General features: G+C 39.0%; 1 protein-coding gene across 1 annotated transcript in view; it reads left to right on the top strand.

Moving 5' to 3' along the window:
* Nucleotides 1–5912: 5912 nt before the first annotated feature.
* LOC106701669 (ankyrin repeat domain-containing protein 26-like) overlaps nt 5913–24137 on the top strand; it is a 65693-nt gene continuing 47468 nt past the window's right edge. Inside the window, 7 exon segments of the mRNA XM_070366989.1 lie at nt 5913–6124; nt 9532–9760; nt 13601–16576; nt 19116–19230; nt 19393–19533; nt 19536–19571; nt 23930–24036. Of these exon segments, the coding sequence (XP_070223090.1) occupies nt 16347–16576; nt 19116–19230; nt 19393–19533; nt 19536–19571; nt 23930–24036 (629 nt within the window). The 5' untranslated portion in view covers nt 5913–6124; nt 9532–9760; nt 13601–16346.

Consider the following 24137-nt stretch of genomic DNA (forward strand, 5'->3'; position numbering starts at 1 on the left):
GAAGAACTGTACAAAAAATCTTCACGACCAAGATAATCATGATGGTGTGATCACTCACCTAGAGCCAAACATCCTGGAATGTGAAGTCAAGTGGGCCTTAGAAAGCATCACTAAGAACAAAGGTAGTGGAGGTGATGGAATTCCAGTTGAGCTATTCCAAATCCTGAAAGATGATGCTGTGAAAGTGCTGCAGTCAGTATGCTAGCAAATTTGGAAAACTCAGCAGTGGCCACAGGACTGGAAAAGGTCAGTTTTCATTCCAATCCCACAGAAAGGAAATGCCAAAGAATGCTCAAACTACTGCACAATTGCACTCATCTCACACGCTAATAAAGTAATGCTCAATATTCTCCAAACCAGGCTTCAGCAATACGTCAGCTGTGAACTTCCAGATGTTCAAGCTAGATTTAGATAAGGCAGAGGAACCAGAGATCAAATTGCCAGCATCTGCTGAATCATGGAAAAAGCAAGAGAGTTCTGGAAAAAACATCTATTTCTGCTTTATTGACTATGCCAAAGCCTTTGACTGTGTGGATCACAATAAACTGTGGAAAATTCTGAAAGTGATGGGAATATGAGACCACCTAACCTGCCTCTTGACAAACCTATATGCCGGTCAGGAAGTAACAGTTAGAACTGGACATGGAACAACAGACTGGTTCCAAATAGGAAAAGGAGTACGTCAAAGCTGTATATTGTCACCCTGTTTATTTAACTTTTATGCAGGGTAAATCATGAGAAACTCTGGGCTGGAAGAAGCACAAGCTGGAATCAAGATTGCTGGGAGAAATGTCAATAACCTCAGATATGCAGATGACACCACTCTTATGGCAGAAAGTGAAGAGGAACTAAAAAGCCTCTTGATGAAAGTGAAAGTGGAGAGTGAAAAAGTTGGCTTAAAGCTTAGCATTCAGAAAACTAAGATCATGGCATCTGGTCCCATCACTTCATGGGAAATAGATGGAGAAATAGTGGAAAAAGTGTCAGACTTTATTTTTTGGGCTCCAAAATCACTGCAGATGGTCACTGCAGCCATGAAATTAAAAGACGCTTACTCCTTGGAAGGAAAGTTATGACCAACCTAGATAGCATATGCAAAAGCAGAGACATTACTTTGCCAACAAAGGTCCGTCTAGTCAAGGCTATGATTTTTCCGGTTTTCATGTATGGATGTGAGAGTTGGACTGTGAAGAAAGCTGAGCGCTCAAAAATGGATGCTTTTGAACTGTGGTGTTGGAGAAGACTCTTGAGAATCCCTTGGACTGCAAGGAGATCCAACCAGTGCATCCTAAAGGAGATCAGCCCTGGGATTTCTTTGGAAGGAATGATGCTAAAGCTGAAACTCCAGTACTTTGGCCACCTCATGCAAAGAGTTGACTCATTGGAAAAGACCCTGATGCTGGGATGGATTGGGGGCAGTAGGAGAAGGGGACGACAGAGGATGAGATGGCTGGATGGCATCACTGACTCGATGGACATGAGTCTGAACTCTGGGAGTTGATGGACAGGGAGGCCTGGTGTGCTACGATTCATGGGGTCGCAAAGAGTCGGACACGACTGAGCGACCGAACTGAACTGGCCACATTTTATTTATCCATTCATCATCTGATGGACCTTTGGGGTTGTTTCTACTTTTTGGCTAATGTCAGTAATGTTGCTGTGAACATTTATGTCTAAGTTTAGGTGTGAACATTTTTTCATTTCTTTTGGGAATAGTTATGAATAGAATTGCTGTATTACACAGCAACTCTGTTTAACCTTTTGAGGACCTGCCATACTGTTTTCCAGCATGGCTGCATCATTTTATGTTTTTATCCAAAGTATGTAAAATGTTCCCATTTCTATACATTCCTGTCAACACTAGTCATTACCTGTCTCTGAGTATAGCCATCCTAGCAAGTATGAAGTGGCATCTCGTGGTGTTTTATTTCTCTCTCTGAGGAGAGGACAATGAAGATTGAGTTCTAGATTAGTAACTACTCAAAGCTACCCATCTCTCTTAGAATTTCAGTAAATTGAGATGAAGTCAAAAGTCTGATTTTGGTAATTAAACTATTTCTAGTTATTTCTTATAGTTCAAATCATATGTCTCATTGTTTACTAGTCTTCATTGTTTTCAAACTTGAGCAGAAATTCTAAGGAGTCACACCTGCCTATTTGTAAGAAATTGTAATTGAAGGGAACCCTGAAAAAAACTTCTTCCTGAATAGTTCTTAAGTCTTTCTTTTAGTTATATTCTTCTTCTCATCAACATTGTCATTAAAAATCTCACCCTTTATTATATTCCAGTTTATAGGAGACTAGTTTCTACCTGCATTTAAGTTATGTTTCTTTATTTTCTCTTTTTCAAAAATCCATTTTTCTGTTTTTTCCTAATCAGCTTTAAGTTTAGTGGCTTCAATAAACAACATTGGTTTCATTCAAAATCTACACTTAGGAAAAGGTGGCCAGGACGGCTGGCTTCTCGTCCCCTCAGCTTCAGGTGGGGCAGCTCAAGGGCTGGAGACTGGAATCGGGTGAAGGTGTGTTCATTCCCATGTCTGATAGTTGGTATCTGTGGTTGGCTGGACTTTGGTGAAGGCAGACAAGTAAAACACCTACCCTGAACACCTAGGCTGTCTTTGCAGCCTGGGCTTACTCACAACATGGAGCCTGGTTCCCAGGTTGAGAGCCAGGCAGAAGCTCTGCTGCCTTGTCTAACTGCTTTGCAGTTCACACAGCATCACTTTCATTATCTTCTGTTCAATAGGAGCAAGTCACTTATCCGTGGCCTATATTCTACCTTTTTTTTTTTTTAACAGAATACAGTTTTTAAAACTAATGGGTACACTTAAAAACTAGCACAGTTACTCACTGGCCACAATTTTTTATATTCCTTCCAATGAAAAATACCCTTTTCCCCACCCATTCCCTCACAAGTCTCAGTTGTTAACAGTGTCAGGCCCAGGCTCAAGTAGAGGTCTTACCATCTTCATCAGGTACAGATGGCACATGGGGATAAGGTTTCTGGTTGTGATTTCTAGGGTGTGACCCTGTGAGCACAACCCTCTCAGTACTAAGACTTGAGAACTAAAGGGACAAGTTATCTGCCACCCACACCCCCACTGTTCTTCTGAATGACTAGGCTCTCCTGTTCAGAAATGGGAAACGGGAGGCACCGTAGTCCATAGCAGCTCTGAGGTCCAGTTTGGTGCTGCCAGCTCTGTGATGAGGACTTGGTCCTGCCCATGGGAGTGCTTCTCTTTTGCTCTACCCTCTGAGCTCTTTGTGCTGTCCTTGGGCTTCTTGTGAATCTTTGTAGGATGATGCCTTTAAAATTCTTATGCCCTTAAAATCTTTAAAGGAATTTGAGGCACCACCTTAAGTCTTTCCAAGGTCTTGAAGGGTTTTACAGTCTACAGGCTTTGCCTTTAGACCATGTTTTCCTGGCAGCACCCCAGAAGCTGTTTCTGTCTCTTAGCATCATGTGACCACTGGACATGTGGAGATGCTGTAAAGGAGATAACAGATATTGAACCCAAATATAATTGAGCCTGGTTCCTTTATATTTAATAGTCCCCCCTTTTTTTTTTTTTTTTTTTTTTTTTTTGATAGGTTATCCCTCTCATTGATGTTACTTTCAGCTGGTTTGTAGCAAGAGTCTCCTTTCCCCTGTGTTTCAGTGTTGTTTTCTTCTCTTGCCTAGAAGCTGTCACCAGCAGACTCTTTAAGGGCTATCAAGATTCAGTTTACAATGTCATGAAGCCCTTTTGGTTTTCATTTCTTTCTCTGCATCCATTCAGATCTCACCTACCTCCAGGTTGAAAGGCATTCTCACATCTTTTACTTCTTTTTTAATGGCATTTTTAATATCAGTATCTGTGCCAGGTATTTATTGCCATCAAATTGTATAATAAACCACGTCAAAGCCTAGTGGCTCAAAATAGCATTTACTTTGTTCACAAATTTGTGTTGGGGCAAGGCTCAGTGAGTGAGGCCAGCACGTTCCTTTTCCAGTCAGCATCAGCTGGGATGTCGTGAAGGTGGGGACCAGAGTCATCTGAAGATTAGTTCATGCACATGTCTGGCAGTTGGAGCTAGCTTTTGGATGGGACATTAGTTGGAGGTGGTCAGTGAGGACACTGACAAGGTGCTCAGTATGTGGTCTCGGCTTCTTCGCAGTGTAGTGACTGATGGTAAGGGTGGGCTTTCCCACAGAGCAAAAATCAGTTTTCCCAGACTCTGTCCAGTAGAAATCAGTTACTGAGGCCAGCACATATTTAAGGGGAGGGAATTTCAGAGAAAAGTGTCAAAGAATTTGTAGACAGTTTGAATACCACCACCTCCACTCACCTTGACTCATTCTGTCTAAAGGAAAGTTCTTTCCAACTCAGTGTCACTGAAATTCCCCGCAAATTTTGTTTGTTGTTTTGTTTGCTATGTTCTGTTCTGTGAAAAGTAACAAATGGTTACAAAAATGAGGCATTTTTTGTTGTTGTTCAGAAAAATGTATGGATCATCTCACTAAGCTATTAGGAGATGGGATTTCTTTAACCTTTTGAATTATTTTTCTTTGGAATGCAGTTCAAATTAGCAAAAACTATTTAGTTCAGAAAAAGACATGGGATTAGAATCCATTTTTACAAGATTTATCAATGAGAGTCTTATTTTCACAATCTTCTTTTGGGAAGAGTGTATTAACTCAGCCCTAGATAACTCAATACAGTATCCCTCAAACTTCTTTAAAACATGGGGCATTAAGATGGGGGGAAGGAGTAAGAGACATTCTACTAAGAGGTGACTTGTAGTCATTTTATGGAGACAAAATAGAAAAGAGTGTAAAATCAAATGCAAATGTTGTGTGACAAAGATGAGGACAGTGAAGAATATATTTTGTGACTCTTGGTGGTTTGAACTTCTTTCTTGATTCTCTGAGTAATCCCTGGCCCTACATTCTACAATACAGATACCATCGTATCTATTTGGTCCTGGGTTTGAGTTAAGCTGTGCTCAGTCCACTTGCCTCATTACCAAACAGTATTGTTTTATTCTTGCAGATTGAGGATCTTACAGCAGAGCTGGAAGCTGCATCTTCAAAATGTCTGCACCTGGATGCAAAAAATCAAGTTCTTCGAGAGGAGTTATTATCTATGAAAGGAATGCAAAAGAAGTGTGAAAAACTAGAGAAGAATAAAAAGAAGTTGGAGCAAGAAGTAGTGAACCTCAGAAGTCATATAGAAATGAATATGATCAAACACAGTCAAGTAGCAGAATAAACGGGAGATTGAAGAAAGGGCGAGACAGGATCTCGTGGAGAAATTAAAGGAAGTCAACCTATTCTTGCAGGTTAATTTGTTCATCTGTTATGTGCTTGGATTCACCTCATTGTAAGTTACGGTTTGGATCTATACACCTTATGTGTTTCCTCTACTTCCCTTAGAGCAGTTGGTTTGGTAGTTTTCTGGAAGGAAGGGGGCACTTGTTTCTGCCTTGAAGTATTTCCGTTTCCATCACAGTTATCACCAAATTGATCTATCAGAATGATTCTCACTAGAGAGTCCTTTCATTTATGAGACCAATTGGTATAAAACAAGACTACTAGGTGGAAAAGAAAATATTGTGGTTTAAAACTGGTACCATCCTCTTGAATTATTTTTAAGTTGTCTTGTTCATTTTTTAAAACTTTAAGTTGATCCTCTTGTTCTTTAAATTATCAGATTATATAAGCACCACTCTAACAATAATTCCACTTTAATTTTATAATTCACATTTAATTCACATTGATGATAATTGTTTTAAACTTCTGCTCTTTTTTTTTTTTACCTTTAAAATTGCTTTCTGAATCACTGACTCAAAACTAAAGGGAGCAAATATCATTTTCCAGGTTAATGATTATTTTTAAAACGTTAACTTTTTAAATTTTCCTTAGATACAAGCAGCATCTCAGGAGAACTTAGCGCACTTACAAGAGAAGAATAATGCTTCCATAAGAAGTCAGATGGAACTCAGAATTAAAGACTTGGAATCTGAACTCTCCAAGGTGAAAACTTTGCAAGAAGATTCTCATAAAGCAGAGTTGGAAAAATATAAGCAACTACCTAGTAGAACTAGAAGTTCAAAAGTCATTGGAAGGTAAACTAGACAAGTAAGTCAAAACACAGAATCACAGAAAGAAAATTTAGCTCGTTGATTTGTCTCTAAAGCCTAATTTGTATAGAGCGCAGTTCATGAGATGAGTAGGAAGTGAAAGCTAACTAGATGGTCACTGCTAGAGGGCGCCCTGAGACAAACTATCGATACTGTGTCCTTTTAAGTTTTTCTACACTGCATAAACGCATGCTGTGAAATTGGGGGCAATTAACACAGGGGTGAAAGGCAGGATAATTCACAGAGTGGCTAGAAATAGTATGGTGACCTGAGTGGGGGTGTGGAGGATGCAAAGGGCAGATGGCACCTCCAGTGCCTAGTCCAGGTTTCCCCACTGTCTGAAAGCAGAGCACTCCTAGGAAGCCTTGCATAAGCCAAAGCAGCATAAAGCAAAGAAGCAGGCACCCGAGGGCACGTTCTGCTAGTTGAAGCCTAAAATGAATATGCACAAGTGAAGCACAGGTGCTCCCAGATAGGCTTCAGGGTTGTGGTGACTTGACACTGAGATGTGGGATGTGGCTTCCAGGGAAGGAGCTCAGTTGGGCCAGTCTCCCTACTTGGGGAGCGTGATGTCTCTCACTGTAAAACGTACAGTGAACCTTTTTATATGAAATCAAAAAGTCTCTTCAAAAAAAATTTTTTTTTTGATTATCAAAAACAGATGCTGATGTAGGCCTTTCCTAGAAGTGAAGAAACATAAAGTGAACTTTGGAAAAGCAGGGGATACTTGTAATTGTTCCTGGGGCTGTTTTAGCTCTTTTCAATCACCTATTGACTTTGTTGTCCTCCCCTCTAGATTGTGACTCTAGATGATTCCTCAGAGCCAAAAGCTTGATTTCTCTGAGGTCATGAGTGAAACGTGTATACAAGGGTGGTGAAAGCAAATGCATGAACGTGGCTTTGTGGGATGGGGTGTTTCTTCATCCCTGAAAAGTAGGAAGTCAATAAACACCTGGAGTAACAGGAAACTTTGGCCTTGGAATACGGAATGAAGCAGGGCAAAGACTAATAGAGTTTTGCCAAGAAAATGCACTGGTCATAACAAACACCCTCTTCCAACAACACAAGAGAAGACTCTACACATGGACATCACCAGATGGTCAACACCGAAATCAGATTGATTATATTCTTTGCAGCCAAAGGTGGAGAAGCTCTATACAGTCAGCACAAAAAAGACCAGGAGCTGACTGTGGCTCAGACCATGAACTCCTTATTGCCAAATTCAGACTTAAATTGAAGAAAGTAGGGAAAACCACTAGACCATTCAGGTATGACCTAAATCAAATCCCTTATGATTATACAGTGGAAGTGAGAAATAGATTTAAGGGCCTAGATCTGATAGATAGAGTGCCTGATGAACTATGGAAAGAGGTTCGTGACATTGTAAAGGAGACAGGGATCAAGACCATCCCCATGGAAAAGAAAAAAAAAAAAGCAAAATGGCCGTCTGGGAGGCCTTACAAATAGCTGTGAAAAGAAGAGACGTGAAAAGCAAAGGAGAAAAGGAAAGATATAAGCATCTGAATGCAGAGTTCCAAAGAATAGCAAGAAGAGATAAGAAAGCCTTCCTCAGTGATCAATGCAAAGAAATAGAGGCAAACAACAGAATGGGAAAGACTAGAGATCTCTTCAAGAAAATCCGAGATACCAAAGGAACATTTCATGCAAAGATGGGCTCGATAAAGGACAGAAATGGTATGCACCTAACAGAAGCAGAAGATATTAAGAAGAGATGGCAAGAATACACAGAAGAACTGTACAAAAAAGATCTTCACGACCCAGATAACCACAATGGTGTGATCACTGACCTAGAGCCAGACGTCCTGGAATGTGAAGTCAAGTGGGCCTTAGAAAGCATCACTAAGAACAAAGCTAGTGGAGGTGATGGAATTCCAACTGAGCTATTCCAAATCCTGAAAGATGATGCTGTGAAAGTGCTGCACTCAATATGCCAGCAAATTTGGAAAACTCAGCAGTGGCCACAGGATTGGAAAAGGTCAGTTTTCATTCCAATCCCAAAGAAAGGTAATGCCAAAGAATGCTCAAACTACTGCACAATTGCACTCATCTCACACGCTAATAAAGTAATGCTCAAAATTCTCCAAGCCAGGCTTCAGCAATATGTGAACCGTGAACTTCCTGATGTTCAAGCTGGTTTTAGAAAAGGCAGAGGAACCAGAGATCAAATTGCCAACATCTGCTGGATCATGGAAAAAGCGGAGAGAGTTCCAGAAAAGCATCTATTTCTGCTTTATGACTATGCCAAAGCCTTTGACTGTGTGGATTACAATAAACTGTGGAAAATTCTGAAAGAGATGGGAATACCAGACCACCTGATCTGCCTCTTGAGATTTGTATGCAGGTCAGGAAGCAGCAGTTAGAACTGGACATGGAACAATAGACTGGTTCCAAATAGGAAAAGGAGTATGTCAAGGCTGTATATTGTCACCCTGCTTATTTAACTTATATGCAGAGTACATCATGAGAAACGCTGGACTGGAAGAAACACAAGCTGGAATCAAGATTGCCGGGAGAAATATCTATAACCTCAGATATGCAGATGACACCACCCTTATGGCAGAGAGTGAAGAAGAACTAAAAAGCCTCTTGATGAAAGTGAAAGTGGAGAGTGAAAAAGTTGGCTTAAAGCTCAACATTCAGAAAATGAAGATCATGGCATCCAGTCCCTTCACTTCATGGGATGTAGATGGGGAAACAGTGGAAACAGTGTCAGACTGTATTTTTCTCGGCTCCCAAATCACTACAGATGATGACTGCAGCCATGAAATTAAAAGACGCTTACTCCTTGGAAGGAAAGTTATGACCAACCTAGATAGCATATTCCAAAGCAGAGACATTACTTTGCCAACAAAGGTTCGTCTAGTTAAGGCTATGGTTTTTCCAGTGGTCATGTATGGATCTGAGAGTTGGACTGTGAAGAAGGCTGAGTGCCGAAGAATTGAAGCTTTTGAACTGTGGTGTTGGAGAAGACTCTTGAGAGTCCCTTGGACTGCAAGGAGATCCAACCAGTCCATTCTGAAGCAGATCCGCCCTGGGATTTCTTTGGAAGGAATGATACTAAAGCTGAAACTCCAGTACTTTGGCCACCTCATGCGAAGAGTTGACTCATTGGAAACGACTGATGCTGGGAGGGATTGAGGGCAAGAGGAGATGGGGGCGACAGAGGATGAGATGGCTGGATGGATGGATCACTGACTACTGTGACTTGTTACTTGAGGAGCCCTAGACACATGTGTACTTCTTTAGAGCAAGGTTACAACTATCATTGTTTACAGGAGGTCTGCTCTGTGTTTTCAGTGTTCAAACAGTTTATTGGGAATTCCATATACTATATGGCAACTTTAAAAATGCAAATCATTAAGTTGGTGTTTTCCATCTTCCCAGGACTCATGAGAGGCTGGCAGTGATCAGCACCAAACTTGAGGTGGAGAAAGAGCAGAACAAATCTTTATTCAGCACTCTTAGCACGAGGCCAGTCCTGGAGCCCCCTTGTGTTGGAAATTTCAATAATCCTTTAGTGCTCAATGGAAATCTTACTCCAAGAGCAAACGTAGGTTTTTCTACCTCAATTCCATGCCCTTCGAATAACAGCATGGAGACTTACTTGACCAAGGTTAGTTCTATTATCTTTTCTCCACTGGGTTTCAGATTTCTGATATGAATGATCCTTGTTTTTAATTTGGTGAACTTCTGAGTTGTTTATTTGACTTAATGCACACTAAGTAAAAGTCATAATTAGCTGTGCTAATAAAGGAGACAGAAATTTTATGATTTTTTTTTTTGTCCCAGAGTTCTTGATTTTAAGAGATACTTACTAAATTATTAAATTTCTTGAAAAGCTGCATTTAAATTCTACTTTAGAAATGAAATCTTATTGCCTAGTATCCAAAAGTATTCTTTCAGATGTTTCACTTCCTTTCTAATTGATTTCAGTTGGCAATGGTTCATAATCATTTCCAAGCTCTGCTGTACCCAACGAAGTTTTTCTGCCTCTAAGCATAAGTGAATCACTGGCATCTAAACACTAACCACATATGGATGCCTTTTGTTTAAAGGAATCAAGAATAGATAAATCCTTTTTATGAATTAAATAAACTTACATTACTAAACCAAAACATTAAGTTTTCTAGTTTTTTGGAAAAGAAGAAGCTTAACATTTTTTGCAGATTTAAACATAGAAAACCTTTTTTTTTGAAACAATTATTGCAATTTAACCTAAAGAAACTAAAAAAATAAACACTAACCACATATGGATGCTTTTTGTTTAAAGGAATTAGATAAATCCTTTTTATGAATTAAATAAAACTTACAATACTAAACCAAAACATTAATTTCTAGTTTTAGCTTAACATTTTTTGTCATTTTCTTACATAAATTTTGTCATTTCTTACAAAAATGACATTTTTGTCATTTTCTTTAATTGCTATTTTACCTATAGCATTTTTATTTAAAATTTAAAAAAAAAACAATCTTGCTGAGCATTTGTAGAATATTTCTAGATTTGTAGTTAATTCAAACATTTAAACATTATAAATGAAGCTCACTTTATCTCTATCTTGACATCACCTGGATGAATGGTATCTAAGATAGCAATGATGGGGAGTCTTTAAATTGCAACCAGTTTTCACTGTTCAATCATTGTGATTAAAATATCCATTTCAGTCAGTGCACACAGGTTTATAGTTTTAATGGTGTTTTCCTGATGTTTGTGATGCATGGAAAAGTAGCCCTTGTTAAATGCAGTCTCAACCTGTTTTCTCATTTGGCTTCTTGCCATTGTAGGAGAGCAATTAAGCTTTCTTTCACAGCACTGCATCTAGGTTAGGTCTTAGTACTTGAGAGCTGTGAAACTGGAGGACATGCTTTAGCTGTGTGGTCATAGTGGGCCTCCGAACACTTCATCCCAAGTCAGACACTTCCCCACGCAGGCCTAAGAGGAGGAAGCAAATGCTTGACCCCCGTCCCAGACACAGGCTGCCTACTGCACACCCAAGTTCACAGTGCTGTGGGCACATACATCTTTTCAAAGTAGAGATTTGGAACCAAGCAAGCACTTTGGGAGAAGTTCCTTCTCCAAAACTCACCAGTTAGGTAAATCTCCTCACTTCTCGTAAGGAGGGTAGAAGTGTAACTCCTCACCTTGAAACTTTTCTCCTTCAAATTCCCTGTAGTGTTTTTTTTTTTTTTAAATTAATGCTTTATAAATTAACTATCAACTGCTACATATAGGAGTTTGACAATAATTTATTCTTGTTTAAAATATGATTTAGTTAGAAAGCTATGTCATGTCATGCCACAAGGATTATTGAATTATATAAGAAAGTTTTACATATTCATTTTCTCTGCATTATAGTTAAAAATATATGTGTTTTTTCTTAATCTGAGGAAGTAGCTGGCATAGGACTCTGGACTCAGTAAGAAAGTCATTGGCTTTCTTCTTTTGTAGAATTACGAACTTTGCCTAAATCATGATTCTCATACCTTTAAAAAAGTCTTTTTTTTTTTTTTCAAGGAAAACTACCTTTCTTAAAAAAAAAATTTGTGTGGAACCATATTATATAAAACAGAGACAAGTATAAAGCCTTTTAGCCAAAGGAGTGGCCAGAGGTCCTGCACTTGTGACTTCTCAGTTCTTCAACCCTGCAGTGACCCCTGTGGGACCTTCCCTTTCTACGGGACATAGTATAGAAACCAACAGTTATGTGTTAATCCTTCTCACTAAACACCTTTAGAATAAAAACTTGCTGGTACATTGTTTTATTGTGTATAATTTTCTCACCTTTCTATGTTTTTGTTAAATGGAAAAGTTTAAAGAAAATTGCTGATGTGTTCTCCTTAATAACATTCAACTCAAACTACTTCCTCCATTTGAACAGGATCCTCACCTAGAAATCAAAATAAAGGTCTCAGAAGTATGTATTTAGGGCAGGAGCTGTTAGGGGGAGAAGATAGTAATCTTGTGGGTCATTCCTAGGATCATGGGTCATTCTCTAATTCTTTGAAATTATGTGTACTTGATAGACTGATATTTATTGTACTTTTTATCAGATTTAACGTTCCATATATATGTTCTCTGTTATTTATAAGCAGAATAAGTAGGAATGCATTTTCTTTTATTTATGTGATTATTTTTCTACTTAAGTAATCTTCAAGTTAGGTCTAGTCTCTAAAAGTATTATTTAAATGTCACATTTAGTAAGCTGTATAACATTCCTATGATAATATCTCTTGCTTAACTTAAAGATAAATAATATTTGACTTATTTCAGATGGCAGGAGTTGGACAGGAGTATAACTAGAGAACTAAGAGAAGGTATGTTGCCAAAATGTATGAATTAAATTTAGACATTGATTTCTGAAATACACTGTAAACAATAAATGGCATCTCTTTCCATTGTTTGTTTGGATAACAGATGCTATGTTAAATATTTTTTTCTTATACATAGCTAATGAGAAATGTGAAAGCATGAGCAGTCATAGTGAAAAATATTCTTCTTCCTCATTTATTCATCATGTTCCATAGTTTAAAAAAAATCTCAAAAGGTCTATGTATTTCTATTTATTTCTGGCTGTATCCTTTCTCTACTACTGCCATCGCTGTGGAACTGTCCATCTGCACCCTGACACCATTTTCAGAAAGCATGGAGTTCATCAGCGTCTCAAGTGTCTGGTAGTGGTTAAGGCTAGAACACCCAGACTCAAGCAGTCATGTTTGCGTAGCTGTCACTTGGTGGGTGACTTAGTAATTTCTGTGTCATTGACTTTGTCACTGGTTTATCTCTTGCCCTCAGGAAAAGCTCCAAACACCTGCATCAATTTGGGTCCTTCCAAAGTAGTTGGCCTTATCTCTTTACCACCTTATTCTGGCCCTTAGCTGTGCATCTAACCAGCCAGACTGTGTAGGATCCCACAGATTCGTTTCCTCACCTCTGGTCTTTGTATGTGCTTCTCCCCTCTGTCTCTTGTACTTTTTCCTGTCCTTCAGGTAGCTACTTCCATAGCACCTCCACCAAAAAGCTGGCAGTATTGACACAAAGCCGGCTGTCCCTTCTGAGTGTTCCTTGTGCCATCTTGTATACCTGTCTTAGTATTTATGACTCCATATGGAAATTGTCTGTTCATCTATTTTTACAGTTTATGGCATTATCATTTCTCAGGGTGACTGGGTCACCTTCATCTTGTAATTCCAGTGTTTGTCACAGCACCTTAGCAGATAGTTATTGAGTAAATGAATGAAGAATGAGAAAGCCAGAAGCTCTGATACTCAGCCACATGTGGGACCGTGGGCTGATTATATAATTGTAATCTTGTATTTTGTTTTCTGTCATTTATAGATATGTTTCATTTTTCAGAGCACTTAGAAATATCTCAGGTTTTTTTTTTTTTTTTTTTTACTAATACTGAGTTAACTCAAGTATTTTAGATAAAGAATGTAATCCTTTTTTTTTTTCCAGCTGCTGCTGAATTTGAATCTGAGTCCTATGGATTGTCTCCTCTAGGAGCTACAGATGGGTCAAATCTGTCTCAGGACCTGCTTTTGAAAACATCACAAGAATATGTACAGATTTTGAAGAAAAAAATATATGATCTGAAAGATAAATAGTAAAAATTTCCCTTCTGGACTGTTTTCATGACATTTTAGTTGTTTCTCATTAAACATGATGAGAAAATCTTTATTAAAGGGAAATATTTTTGTGTGTATGATGAAAATTTATATGGTATTTTAAAAATACTACTTTTAAGTAGTATTAGTACTACTTTTAAACAGTAGTATCCAAGTACTTTTGATACTAAGTATTTTCTCTGCAGCTAACTTAAGCGATTTAAAAACCAGCACTGTTAAGTTTTCCATATTCAAAGTGAAAGTGTTAGTCACTCAGTCGTGTCTGACTCTGTGACCAATGGACTGCAGCCCGCCAGTCTCCTCTGTCCTCCACTATCTTGTGGGGTTAGCTCAAATTCATGCCCATTGAGTTGGTGATGCTATCCAACCCTCTCGTCCTCTGTTGTCCCCTTTCTCCTCCTGCCTTCCATCTTTCCCAGCATAAGGGTCTTTTCTGATGAGTCAGCTCTTCACATCAAGTGGCTGAAGTATTGGAGCTTCAGCCTCAACATCAGTCCTTCCAGTGAATATTCAGGATTGATTTCCTTTAGGATTGACTGGTTTAATCTCCTTGCAGTCCAAGGACTCTTGAGAGTCTACTCCCAACACCACAGTTCAAAAGCATTAATTCTTTGGCAGTCAGCCTTCTTTATTGTACAACTCTCATATCCATACATGACTACTAGAAAATAGTGTATATATGTTAATCCCAATCTCCTAATTTGTCCTTCCCCTCATGTTTCCCCTTTCATAACCATAATTTGATTTTGAGATTTTTTGAGTTGGTTTCTGTTGTGTAAATAAGTTTATTTTTATTAAATTCCACATGTAAGTGATGTGATACTTGTTTTTCTCTGTCTGAGTTACTTCACTTAGTATTGTAATTTCGAGATCCATCTGTGTTGCTGCAAATGGCATTATTATTTCTTTTTATGGCTGAGTAATATTCCATTTTCATTTTGTGTGTGTGTGTGTGTGTGTGTGTGTGTGTGTGTATACCACATCTTCTTTATCCATTCTTCTGTTGATGGACACTTAGGTTGCTTCAATGTCTTGGCTATTGTAAATAGTTCTGCAGTGAACATTGGGGTGCATGTACCTTTTTGAATTATGGTTTTCTCCAGATATATGCCCAGGACTGAGATTGCTGAATCATATGGCAACTCTGTATTTAGTTTTTATAGCAACCTTTATAGAGTTTTCTACAGTGGGTGTACCTAGTTGCATTCCATAAGCAGTGTAGAAGGGTTCCCTTTTCTCCACACTCTCCAGCATTTATTGTTTGTTTGTATATTTTTGATGGTGGCTATTCTGATTGGTGTGAAATGATACCTTATTATAGTATTTCTGCATTTCTATAATAATTAGTGATGCGGAGCATCCTTTCTGAGCATCCCTCATGTGCTTTTTGGTCATCTGTAGGTGTTCCTTACAGAAATGTGTATTTAGATCTTATACTCATGTTTTTTTGATCAGGTTGTTTGTTTTTTGATATTGAGCTCTTTGAGCTGTTTGAATATGTTGGAGATTAATCCCTTGTCAATTGCATCATTTGCAAATATTGTGTCCCATTCTGTGGGTTGTCGTCTGTCTTGTTTACGATTTCCTGCACTGTGCAAAAGCTTTTAAGTTTAATTATATCCCATTTGCTTATTTCTGTTTTTATTTTCATTACTCTAAGAGGTGGATGAAAAAAGATCCTGCTGTAATTTATGTCAGAGTGTGTTCTGCCTATATTCTCCTCTGAGTTTTACAGGACCTGTCTTATATTTAGGTGTTTAGTCCATTTTGAGTTTATTTTTGTGTATGATGTTAGGGAGTGTTCTAATTTCCTTCTTATACATGTAGCTGTTGAGTTTTCTCAGCACCACTTATTGAAGGGGCTGTCTTTTCTCCTTTGTATAGTCTTGCCTCCTTTATCCTAGATTAATTGACCCCAGGTACGTAGGTTTCTCTCTGGACTTTCTGTTTTGTTCCATTGATCATTCAATATATTTCTGTTTTTGTGCTAGTACTGTGTTTTGATTACTGAAGCTTGCAGAGTAGTCTGCAGTCAGGGTACCTGATTCTGTCAGCTCTTGCTTTTCTTTCTCAAGATTGCTTTGTCTATTTGGGGTCTTTTGTTTCCATACACACTGTAAAATTTTTTGTTCTAGTTGTGTGAAAAATGCCATTGGTAATTTGATAGAAATTGCACTGAATCTGTAGATTGCTTTGGATACTATAGTTATTTTGACAGTTACACAGTTATAATGTCACTTTCATTTCTGTATTTATTTCAGTTTCCTCTCTTTCCTTCTTAGTTTAGGTAAGGGTTTATTGATATTGTTTGTTTCTTTCAGGAAATGAACTTACAGTTCTTGCATATGAGCACTGGGCAGTCTGGCACAACAGGCCTCTGTGTGCATGGGCAATGTGTTTAGAGGTGTTGCTTAGCAACGATCATTCTGGGATGAAAGATTCCAAACCGTTGAGCTTCCCAGCTGGGAGGTTGTGGCGGGACAGCTCTGGCTTACCTGTAGTGCTCGTGTTGGGTTTAGGGGACTGTGAAGAGCCAAGGGAGAGGTGAGGTGTGTTTGGAGTCCGTAGGCTCTGCGATGAAGAAGATTTTTGGCTTCAGGAGTAAGAAGGGTGTGTCGCCCTTTGGCTCCTCCATCAACCCAGTGAGAGACAGCAGTCATGGAATCAACTTCCAGCCCGGGTACCGCATCCGAGACAAAGACCTCAGAAAGATCCACAAAGCTGCCATTGTGGGCAACGTAGCCAAAGTGCAGCATGTTCTGTTGTTTGGAAAAAATGGCCTGAACGACAGGGACAAGATGAACAGGTAAGCGTGGTGGAAGGGCCTGGCAGAGATCCCGCCTGTGAGTTTCCCCTCCAAGGCTCCTGGATACCTTCCTGGGATCCAGCACCCCGCAGACTTTATAGGCAGCAAAAAGCCTTAGCTGGTTTTGGACCCACTTATAATTCCCCTTATAGAGCTTTACTGATAGTTTTGAAGTCATTTAACTGAATGTTGGTAATCACAGAAATGAAATGAAACATGAATAGCATCTGTTTTTCCTTTCTTCCTCCTACTTTTTATTTGCATGGGTTAGCATGATGTACTCATGAGTAAAAGCTCTCAAGTTATATAGCCTTCAAGAAATCTTCTGAACCTTCTGGCTCTCACATTTTTTCTCATGTGATTTATGAAAGCACTTCTTCATGGATCACCTATTGTGGATCATGGCAGTGGACAGATTTCTGATGTTGTCAATATCTTATTTTTTAATATATACATTTTTTATACCGTAAGGTTATATATTACAGAAAACTGCATAGTGAGCAAAATAATTCCCATGCCAAATCAAATTCTGGATTAAAAATTCTTCAGATACAATTCAATATCCATTTTATATCAGTGTACACTTAGGTATATGTGTTCTTTGCTGAAGGACCTTAGAAGACAGCTTTGAAGTAGGAAGCTGGCTGTGTCCTTGAATAGGAAGACATTTTCTTAGGATGTATGGTCTTTCTATATTTAAACCAAATCAACATTTCATGGTTTTAAAGATTTTGGGTTACATATGCTGTCTTTAATTGTTGTGATGAAATTAAAAGTTTTGTATAGTAGAGGAAGATTTGCCCTTCTAGATATCAAAATGTGCTATAAGTGCCCACAAAGTGTTCATTTACTAACAACTGAAAAGATAGATAAATGAATGGAACAGAATGCCCAAACACCCAAATGTATGTAAAACTTTAGAACTTGAAAATGATGACCTTTTCTTTTAGAAATGATAAACTGTGTGTAGATGGTGGAGAAATAACCTGGTAAAAGAGAAAAGTAACTCAATTTTTATCTCACCAAAAAGTTTCAGATAGAGTATGGATCAAACATTTCAAATATGCACAGTGAGAAAAGTACCAGAATAAAACTCAGATTCCTATTTATACATTTTTATCTGCTGACAGAGACCTTCTTTTTTTTTCTATTTCTACTGTTTCTTAACCTTATTTTTTTTTTAATTGGAGAATAATTGCTTTACAATGTTGTGTTGTTTTCTGCTGTATAACATGATAAATCAATTGTAAGTATACATATATCCCCTTCCTTGTGAGCCTCCCACCCCAAAGACCTTTCTAAGAATGATTTCAAAAGTAAGAATTCTGGAGTTTCATGGATTTCGGCACAAAGAAAAGAAAAGAAATCTGGATGTTGATTTAACATTTTAACAACACACAAAATTTAAAACTCTCTGTAGACCAAGCTGTCTCTGGGCAAGTCGGCTGAGCAGACAGGCTTGTCTTTTTGGCACTAGTAGAAACGTGGCACAGATAAAAATGATTTCTCACTTTCAATTTTTTTTAGAATTTTTTTTGAGGATTGATATTTTCTGACAACTTTCAGCCTTTTCAGAAGTCAAGGGAATCTAGGGAGTTCCTTGGTCGTCCAGTGGTTAAGACTCACTGCTATGGGCCCAGGGTTCGATACCTGGTGGGGGAACTAAAATCTTGCCAGCTACCAGGATGTATTGTACAACATGGGGAATATAGCAAATATCGTATAATAACTTTCAATGGAGTATGACCTATAAAAATTGTGAATCACTATGTTGTGTACTGTAATGTATAATAATATGTAATATGCATCATCTATACTTTAATTAAAAAGAAGCAGCCTTAGACAAAAAGACCTTATGGTAATTAGATCAACAGGAAAAATGAGAAATGAACAAACAAAAATGCTACAAATTACAGTTGTACAGACATTGTGAATTATAAATTTCATTCCAATGTCAGAGATGTTAAAATGTGAGAAAATGAATGTATTAGAATCATTGAAGTACAGTGTTGTCTCTAATCCTCAAAATGTATCTGCAAAGGAGGTGTGATATCCTTTGACTTCATTGAGATGTTGTCCTTGTAAAATAGTAGTAATAGTAATAAGTATGATTATATTATCTAACAGTTACTGAGCTGTTAACCTGTGCCAGGAACGGTTCTAAACTCTTTGCATGGATCTCATTTAAGCATCGCAGTGCTGTCCTGTGAGAGAACTACTTCTCTCTCTCCATTTTGTTGATGAGGAAATTGAGGCACAGAGAGGCTGAGCGACAGCTGACAGAGTGAAAGTCAAATTCAAACCCAAGTTGAGCTGAATCTCAAGGTCATGGTCATTCTATTCAAGTAAATTGTTCTTTCATTACTGTGTTAAGCAGAGCTAATGCTAATATATAATGTTCTTTCTCCAGAAGGAAACGAGATATTTGTTTTAGAGCAATAGGAATCTCATGCTATTGAATATCTTCAATCACAGGAACAATTGTTTGTTTTGAAACAGTAACACTACAGTTTCCTGAAAACTCCTCTTGCTTTCATAGGACTGCCCTCCACTTGGCCTGTGCCAATGGCCATTCAGCGGTGGTCACTCTGCTCCTGGAGAGAAAATGCCTGCTTAATCTCTGTGACAATGAAAACAGGACCGCGCTGATGAAGGTATGGGGCAGCGAACCGTGTCCACACGAGGTGGATGTGATTTAACTACTGAGACTCAAAGTGAATTCATCTCATTTAGATATAGCAAACCGGTGAAGCCTGTGGACTGTTTACTTTGAATTCCTAGAATTTACACTCTGTTTCTTGGCACAACACTGACAGGCCATAGAATGCCAAGAAGAGGAGTGTGCGACTCTTCTGCTGGAGCATGGTGCCGACCCAAATGTCATGGACGTCTGTGGGAACACCGCTCTCCACTATGCTGTCTTTTGCCAGAATATATCACAAAATAGCAAAGCTTTTTTAAACTGCTGACTGCCAATATAGAAGCCAGGAACAAGGTATATCTCAACTATATTTACAAAATATTTGTGAAGCATTTTTTTAAACTAGAAGTGTTTTATTTCTAACTATGTAAACAGGTAAACTGAAGAGTGTCCATCAAGCCCTGTTACCATGGAAACAACTCCAAAACCAATGCAGGGGGTGGGGGAAAATGTTGGAGCCCACAGAGAGGGCAAAGCTCTGTCTCCCAGCCAGCCGTCTACCCCAGAGGAAGATTTCCCATCAGGACGTGCCCGGGAGTGGGTGGTAGGCTCAGAGCCCACAAATGATGAAGGCCTGGGAGGAGTGAAGTGATGTGAGGAGTGGCTGCTTCCAGGGGCTCAGGGAATGGGTGCCCCTGGGGGTGGGTGGGAGGAGGAAGGAGACCCAGTGCCCATGAGGGGAGCCGGGTGAGTGCAAGTGGGCCTGGAGGCAGCAGGCCTGGAGCCCTGAGCCCTCCAGGACCCTGGTTCTGAGATCCGGCCAAGAGGGTCAGGTCATGTTTGACTCCCAGCGAGGGCGTTCACTTGTGCTGGTGACCGCTTGGTTTGCGATGTACACCTCGGGGTCTCCCGTGCTCGGCCCCAGGTTGCTGCTCGGTGGGGTTGCAGCTGTGCGTGTGGAGCTGGTGATGGCGAAGCCGCCCCTCCTGCTTTCTCCAGAACACATGTGATGTCCTGCAGCTGCAGCTGCAACAGGAACTCCCTCCACTCTCACAGGTGGGCTCAGTTTTCCTTCTTTGGAAGCTCCAGCCTTCCCTGAGTGAAAGTATTTTGAAGGAACCAAATTGTCTAAGATTTCACTTTAAATCATGATATTTCTCAAGCATTAGAGAGTAAAGCATTCCTTTATGTGTTTATGGCAGATATTTGTGGTAACACTGCACTTGTTAAAGGTAAAACTTTTTCCAAATATATTCCCCCACTCAAGTTTTTTTTTTTTTTTCCTAATTAGTCTAAAATAACACAGTGAAACAAAATTTCCCTCTGAAGTAGACTTTGTCTTAAAATTAAAACATAACAAAAGCATTTTACAACATAATAGAAATCTTGCTGCTGTTCACAAATTCCCATTTTATGAAAAATGATTTATATAGACATGATTTCTCTCTCATAGCCCAAGTCTTAAGAGGGTAAAAGGAAAGGCAAAGGAGCAAGCAAATGAAAAATGCAAGTGAAGTTGGAATTTTGGCAATTGGGAAATACCAAGAAGGGGATTTATTTATTTTAATATTTATTTATTTGGCTGTGCTGGGCTTAGTTTCAGCATGCAGGATCTAGTTTCCTGACCAAGGCTCGAACCCAGGCCCCCTTTCCTAGGAGCACTGAGACCCAGCCACTGCACCACCACGGAATCCCGAGGTTTTAGTTTTTGCTTTTTATTCCCTTCAGTTTATATATTTCTGTAAGGTGCTTTTCACTTTTCAGGGATAATAGTTGTTATTTTAAGAAAGAGAATGAGTGAATTGTAAATTTGCCTAGATACCAGAGTCTTTAGGAAGACTCTGAGGAAATCAGACTGGCAGTGAACAGGTGGCGATTAAGTGGGAAATAAGAGAGAAGAACAAATAATTAACTGACATCTTATCCTATTCTGGCAGAAACAGCCACTTAGATAAGAGTCTAGACTCTGCTCTCCAATCTAGAATGTCTTGATGGAAAGTAAGGGGTTTATAACTAATGAGATCAGGTTGCCTTTTGAGTTTACCAGTCCCTGTTCTAACACTGTTTACTGAGAAAAATTAAAGAATTTGCAGTCTTGATGACTCTTGCCTCTTACACTTTTCTTTTTTTTCAAATCCTCAAGTAATAGAAGGAATTGGCCATGTGGGTAAGAGATGAGACTGGAGTGGTTGCTGCACTTATTCTTGCTAGATTGTGCTGGTGAACTGCAATCACTTGGGAAAACTTAGTTAAAAAATTTATAAGCCTATGCTGTTCTCTGAAGATTTTGGCTGAATAAATCAAGGAAGGCTTGGACGTGTGTATTTAGAATTATTTCCTTGAGATTGTGATACAGTCCTTGATGAAGAACTATGGAGTGAATAAGTGTAATTTCTAAATGCACCTGCTGCTGCTAAGTCGCTTCAGTCATGTCTGACTCTGTGCGACCCCATAGACGGCAGCCCACCAGGCTCCCCCGTTCCTGGGATTCTCCAGGCAAGAACACTGGAGTGGGTTGCCATTTCCTTCTCCAATGCATGAAAGTGAAAAGTGAAAGTGCAGTCGCTCAGTCGTGTCTGACTCTTAGCGACCCCATGGACTACAGCCCACCAGGCCCTCCACCCATGGGATTTTCCAGGCAAGAGTACTGGAGTGGGGTGCCATTGCCTTCTCCGAACTAAATGCACCTATCTGAAAGAAAAGTAATCTCTAGAAGAGTTGGAGTTTGATAAATGCTAGGTCCTTCCATCAGCTCCCTCCTTTCCAACAATATTAGCCTTGACTTTTTCTCTGTCTCTGTGATTGAGAAGTTACAAAAATATTATTGGAAATATCTGTTGGCTTGAACAATAACTCCTTTTCCTTCCAACCACTAATCATTCAGTGGCATTCCAGAAGTCTTTAGAGATTTGCTCATGGCGAAGTCACTTCATCTGTAGAGTCTGACCCTTTAAGGATTTTGCACCTTCTCTTATGATCCAGGTCATTAGGTCAACAGATGTTTGTTAGCAACAGGGCTTTCCTGACTGCAGTAGTAATAACTCATGAGCCTTTTTTTGGTGTCGTCTGCAGGACAGACTCTTGCAGTGTGTCTGTTTGCTGATCCCTGGCATAAGCAGATGAGAGCTTTAAAACCCATGAAGTTCGTAACAGTACAGATGGGAATTGTTTTAATAATTTAGTTTCAGCAGTCTTAGGACCTCATTATCCATTTGATTAACAATCTAGAAGAATTCTGGAGACAGATTGTAGTTTCAACAGGCAGTGGAAACATTCTTGATGTGTGAGTTCTGAGTCTTTTTAAAAGAATTTATTTTTAATTGAGTTATGAGTCTTAATAGCTGTATTTATTACATATTGGGACCCGTGTTTTTTGTGAAACATATGATACTAAAGAAAGGAAAGGTTTCACATACAAGTATTTGCTTTATATCCACCTGTTTGGAAAAAGTAAACATAAAATCACAAGTGGGCCATAGACCAGACGTGGCCCTTGGATATGTTTCATTTAGTCGACACACTGAGCCAACATTTAAAGTTTAGGAGACTCATGCAGAAGTCTGCAGGTCAGGCTTCTCCAGGAACCAAATCTGCTCCCCCTTGAGCCCATCCTACTCTTTGGTCAACATGCATAGGCCACCCCTTCGATATGGGGCATGTGTTCTTGGGTTTACTGGCCTTACCTGGCTTTTTCACTTACTCAGTTCACCAGCTTTTCCTCCATAAGCATTTGAGTTTCCAATTTTTGTTTTATAGTTTATTTTGATAAATATTTCAAGGTTTTAAAGACAATCTAAGTAATCATCAATGTCATATTTTGAAAGGATCTCTTAAGAATGGGATTGAATTTTTTGAATTAGAATTTTTAAGTTGATTGTGGTGGTTTCGCACTGAATAATTCTCAGAAACACACAAGATTATAAGAGAGAGCACAGGGAGAGCTTGCAGAAGAGCAACTGCCCAAGAAAATGCTGAGCATGTTTTTATTGGTAACTTATCTTGTAATCTTTAACTAAGAGCAGTAAAACAAGACAAAGACCAGAACTGTGGGATTGTGGAAGTTTCCTCCTGGAGGTTTGGAGGTAATCATATGAGAGTCATCAAGAAAAGTCTTTGAAGATAAGGTGGGGGAGGGGTCATTTTGCATGCAAATACCATCTGGCTAATGCTGACCTGTCTTAAGGGGGAGTGAGTTGGGGAAGAACAAGCAAGGAGGAGTGAATGAGTAAGATTAAATTCCAGGAGACATTTCTGAGAAAGCAGTAAAACAGTGTTCCCACATTTGGTTTTTTGAAAAAAAAAAAAAAAAAGTTTTCTGTCTGCATGTTCATATAGAGAATAATATTCCCACTGGACTGTCTGTAAACCTTATGAGTTTACTCATGGTCATCCTTGGATAGGTTATGCATGCTACAGATAATATATATTTCTGCCTCAGCATTGTTCCTAAAATACGCAGTTGATTTAGTAGCTAAACGAAACCCAGACCCCCTGCACTGGGAGCTCAGGTCTTAGCCACTGGACCACTAGGGAAGGCCCAGAGGAGGAGCAGATTAAAGAGAAAGAAGGTGCACAGGGGGATGAGGAGGGGGCTCCCTTTTATTTACCTTCTGAGTTATGTGTTTCAGTTCAGAGAATCTATTGCACGATTTTAATTTCAGTTTAGAAATAGGTTAACTGTGTACATTAGAAATGGTTTTCCTGTTTTACAGGATGACCTCACACCGCTGTTACTTGCTATAAGTGAAAGGAGAGCGCAAATGGTGGAGTTTTTAGTAAAGAAAGAAGCAAATATACATGCAGTTGATAAGATGAAAAGGTACAGTTGTTCTTTTTCTTTTTAAAAACCTTAGTGTTGTTCTAGGGTGGTAATATCAAGATTAAATGAATAAGAGGATTTATTTGTGATCAACACATCAT

Source organism: Bos mutus, unplaced genomic scaffold, assembly GCF_027580195.1.
Source record: "Bos mutus isolate GX-2022 unplaced genomic scaffold, NWIPB_WYAK_1.1 CTG419, whole genome shotgun sequence".
Classification (NCBI taxonomy): Eukaryota; Metazoa; Chordata; class Mammalia; order Artiodactyla; family Bovidae; genus Bos; species Bos mutus.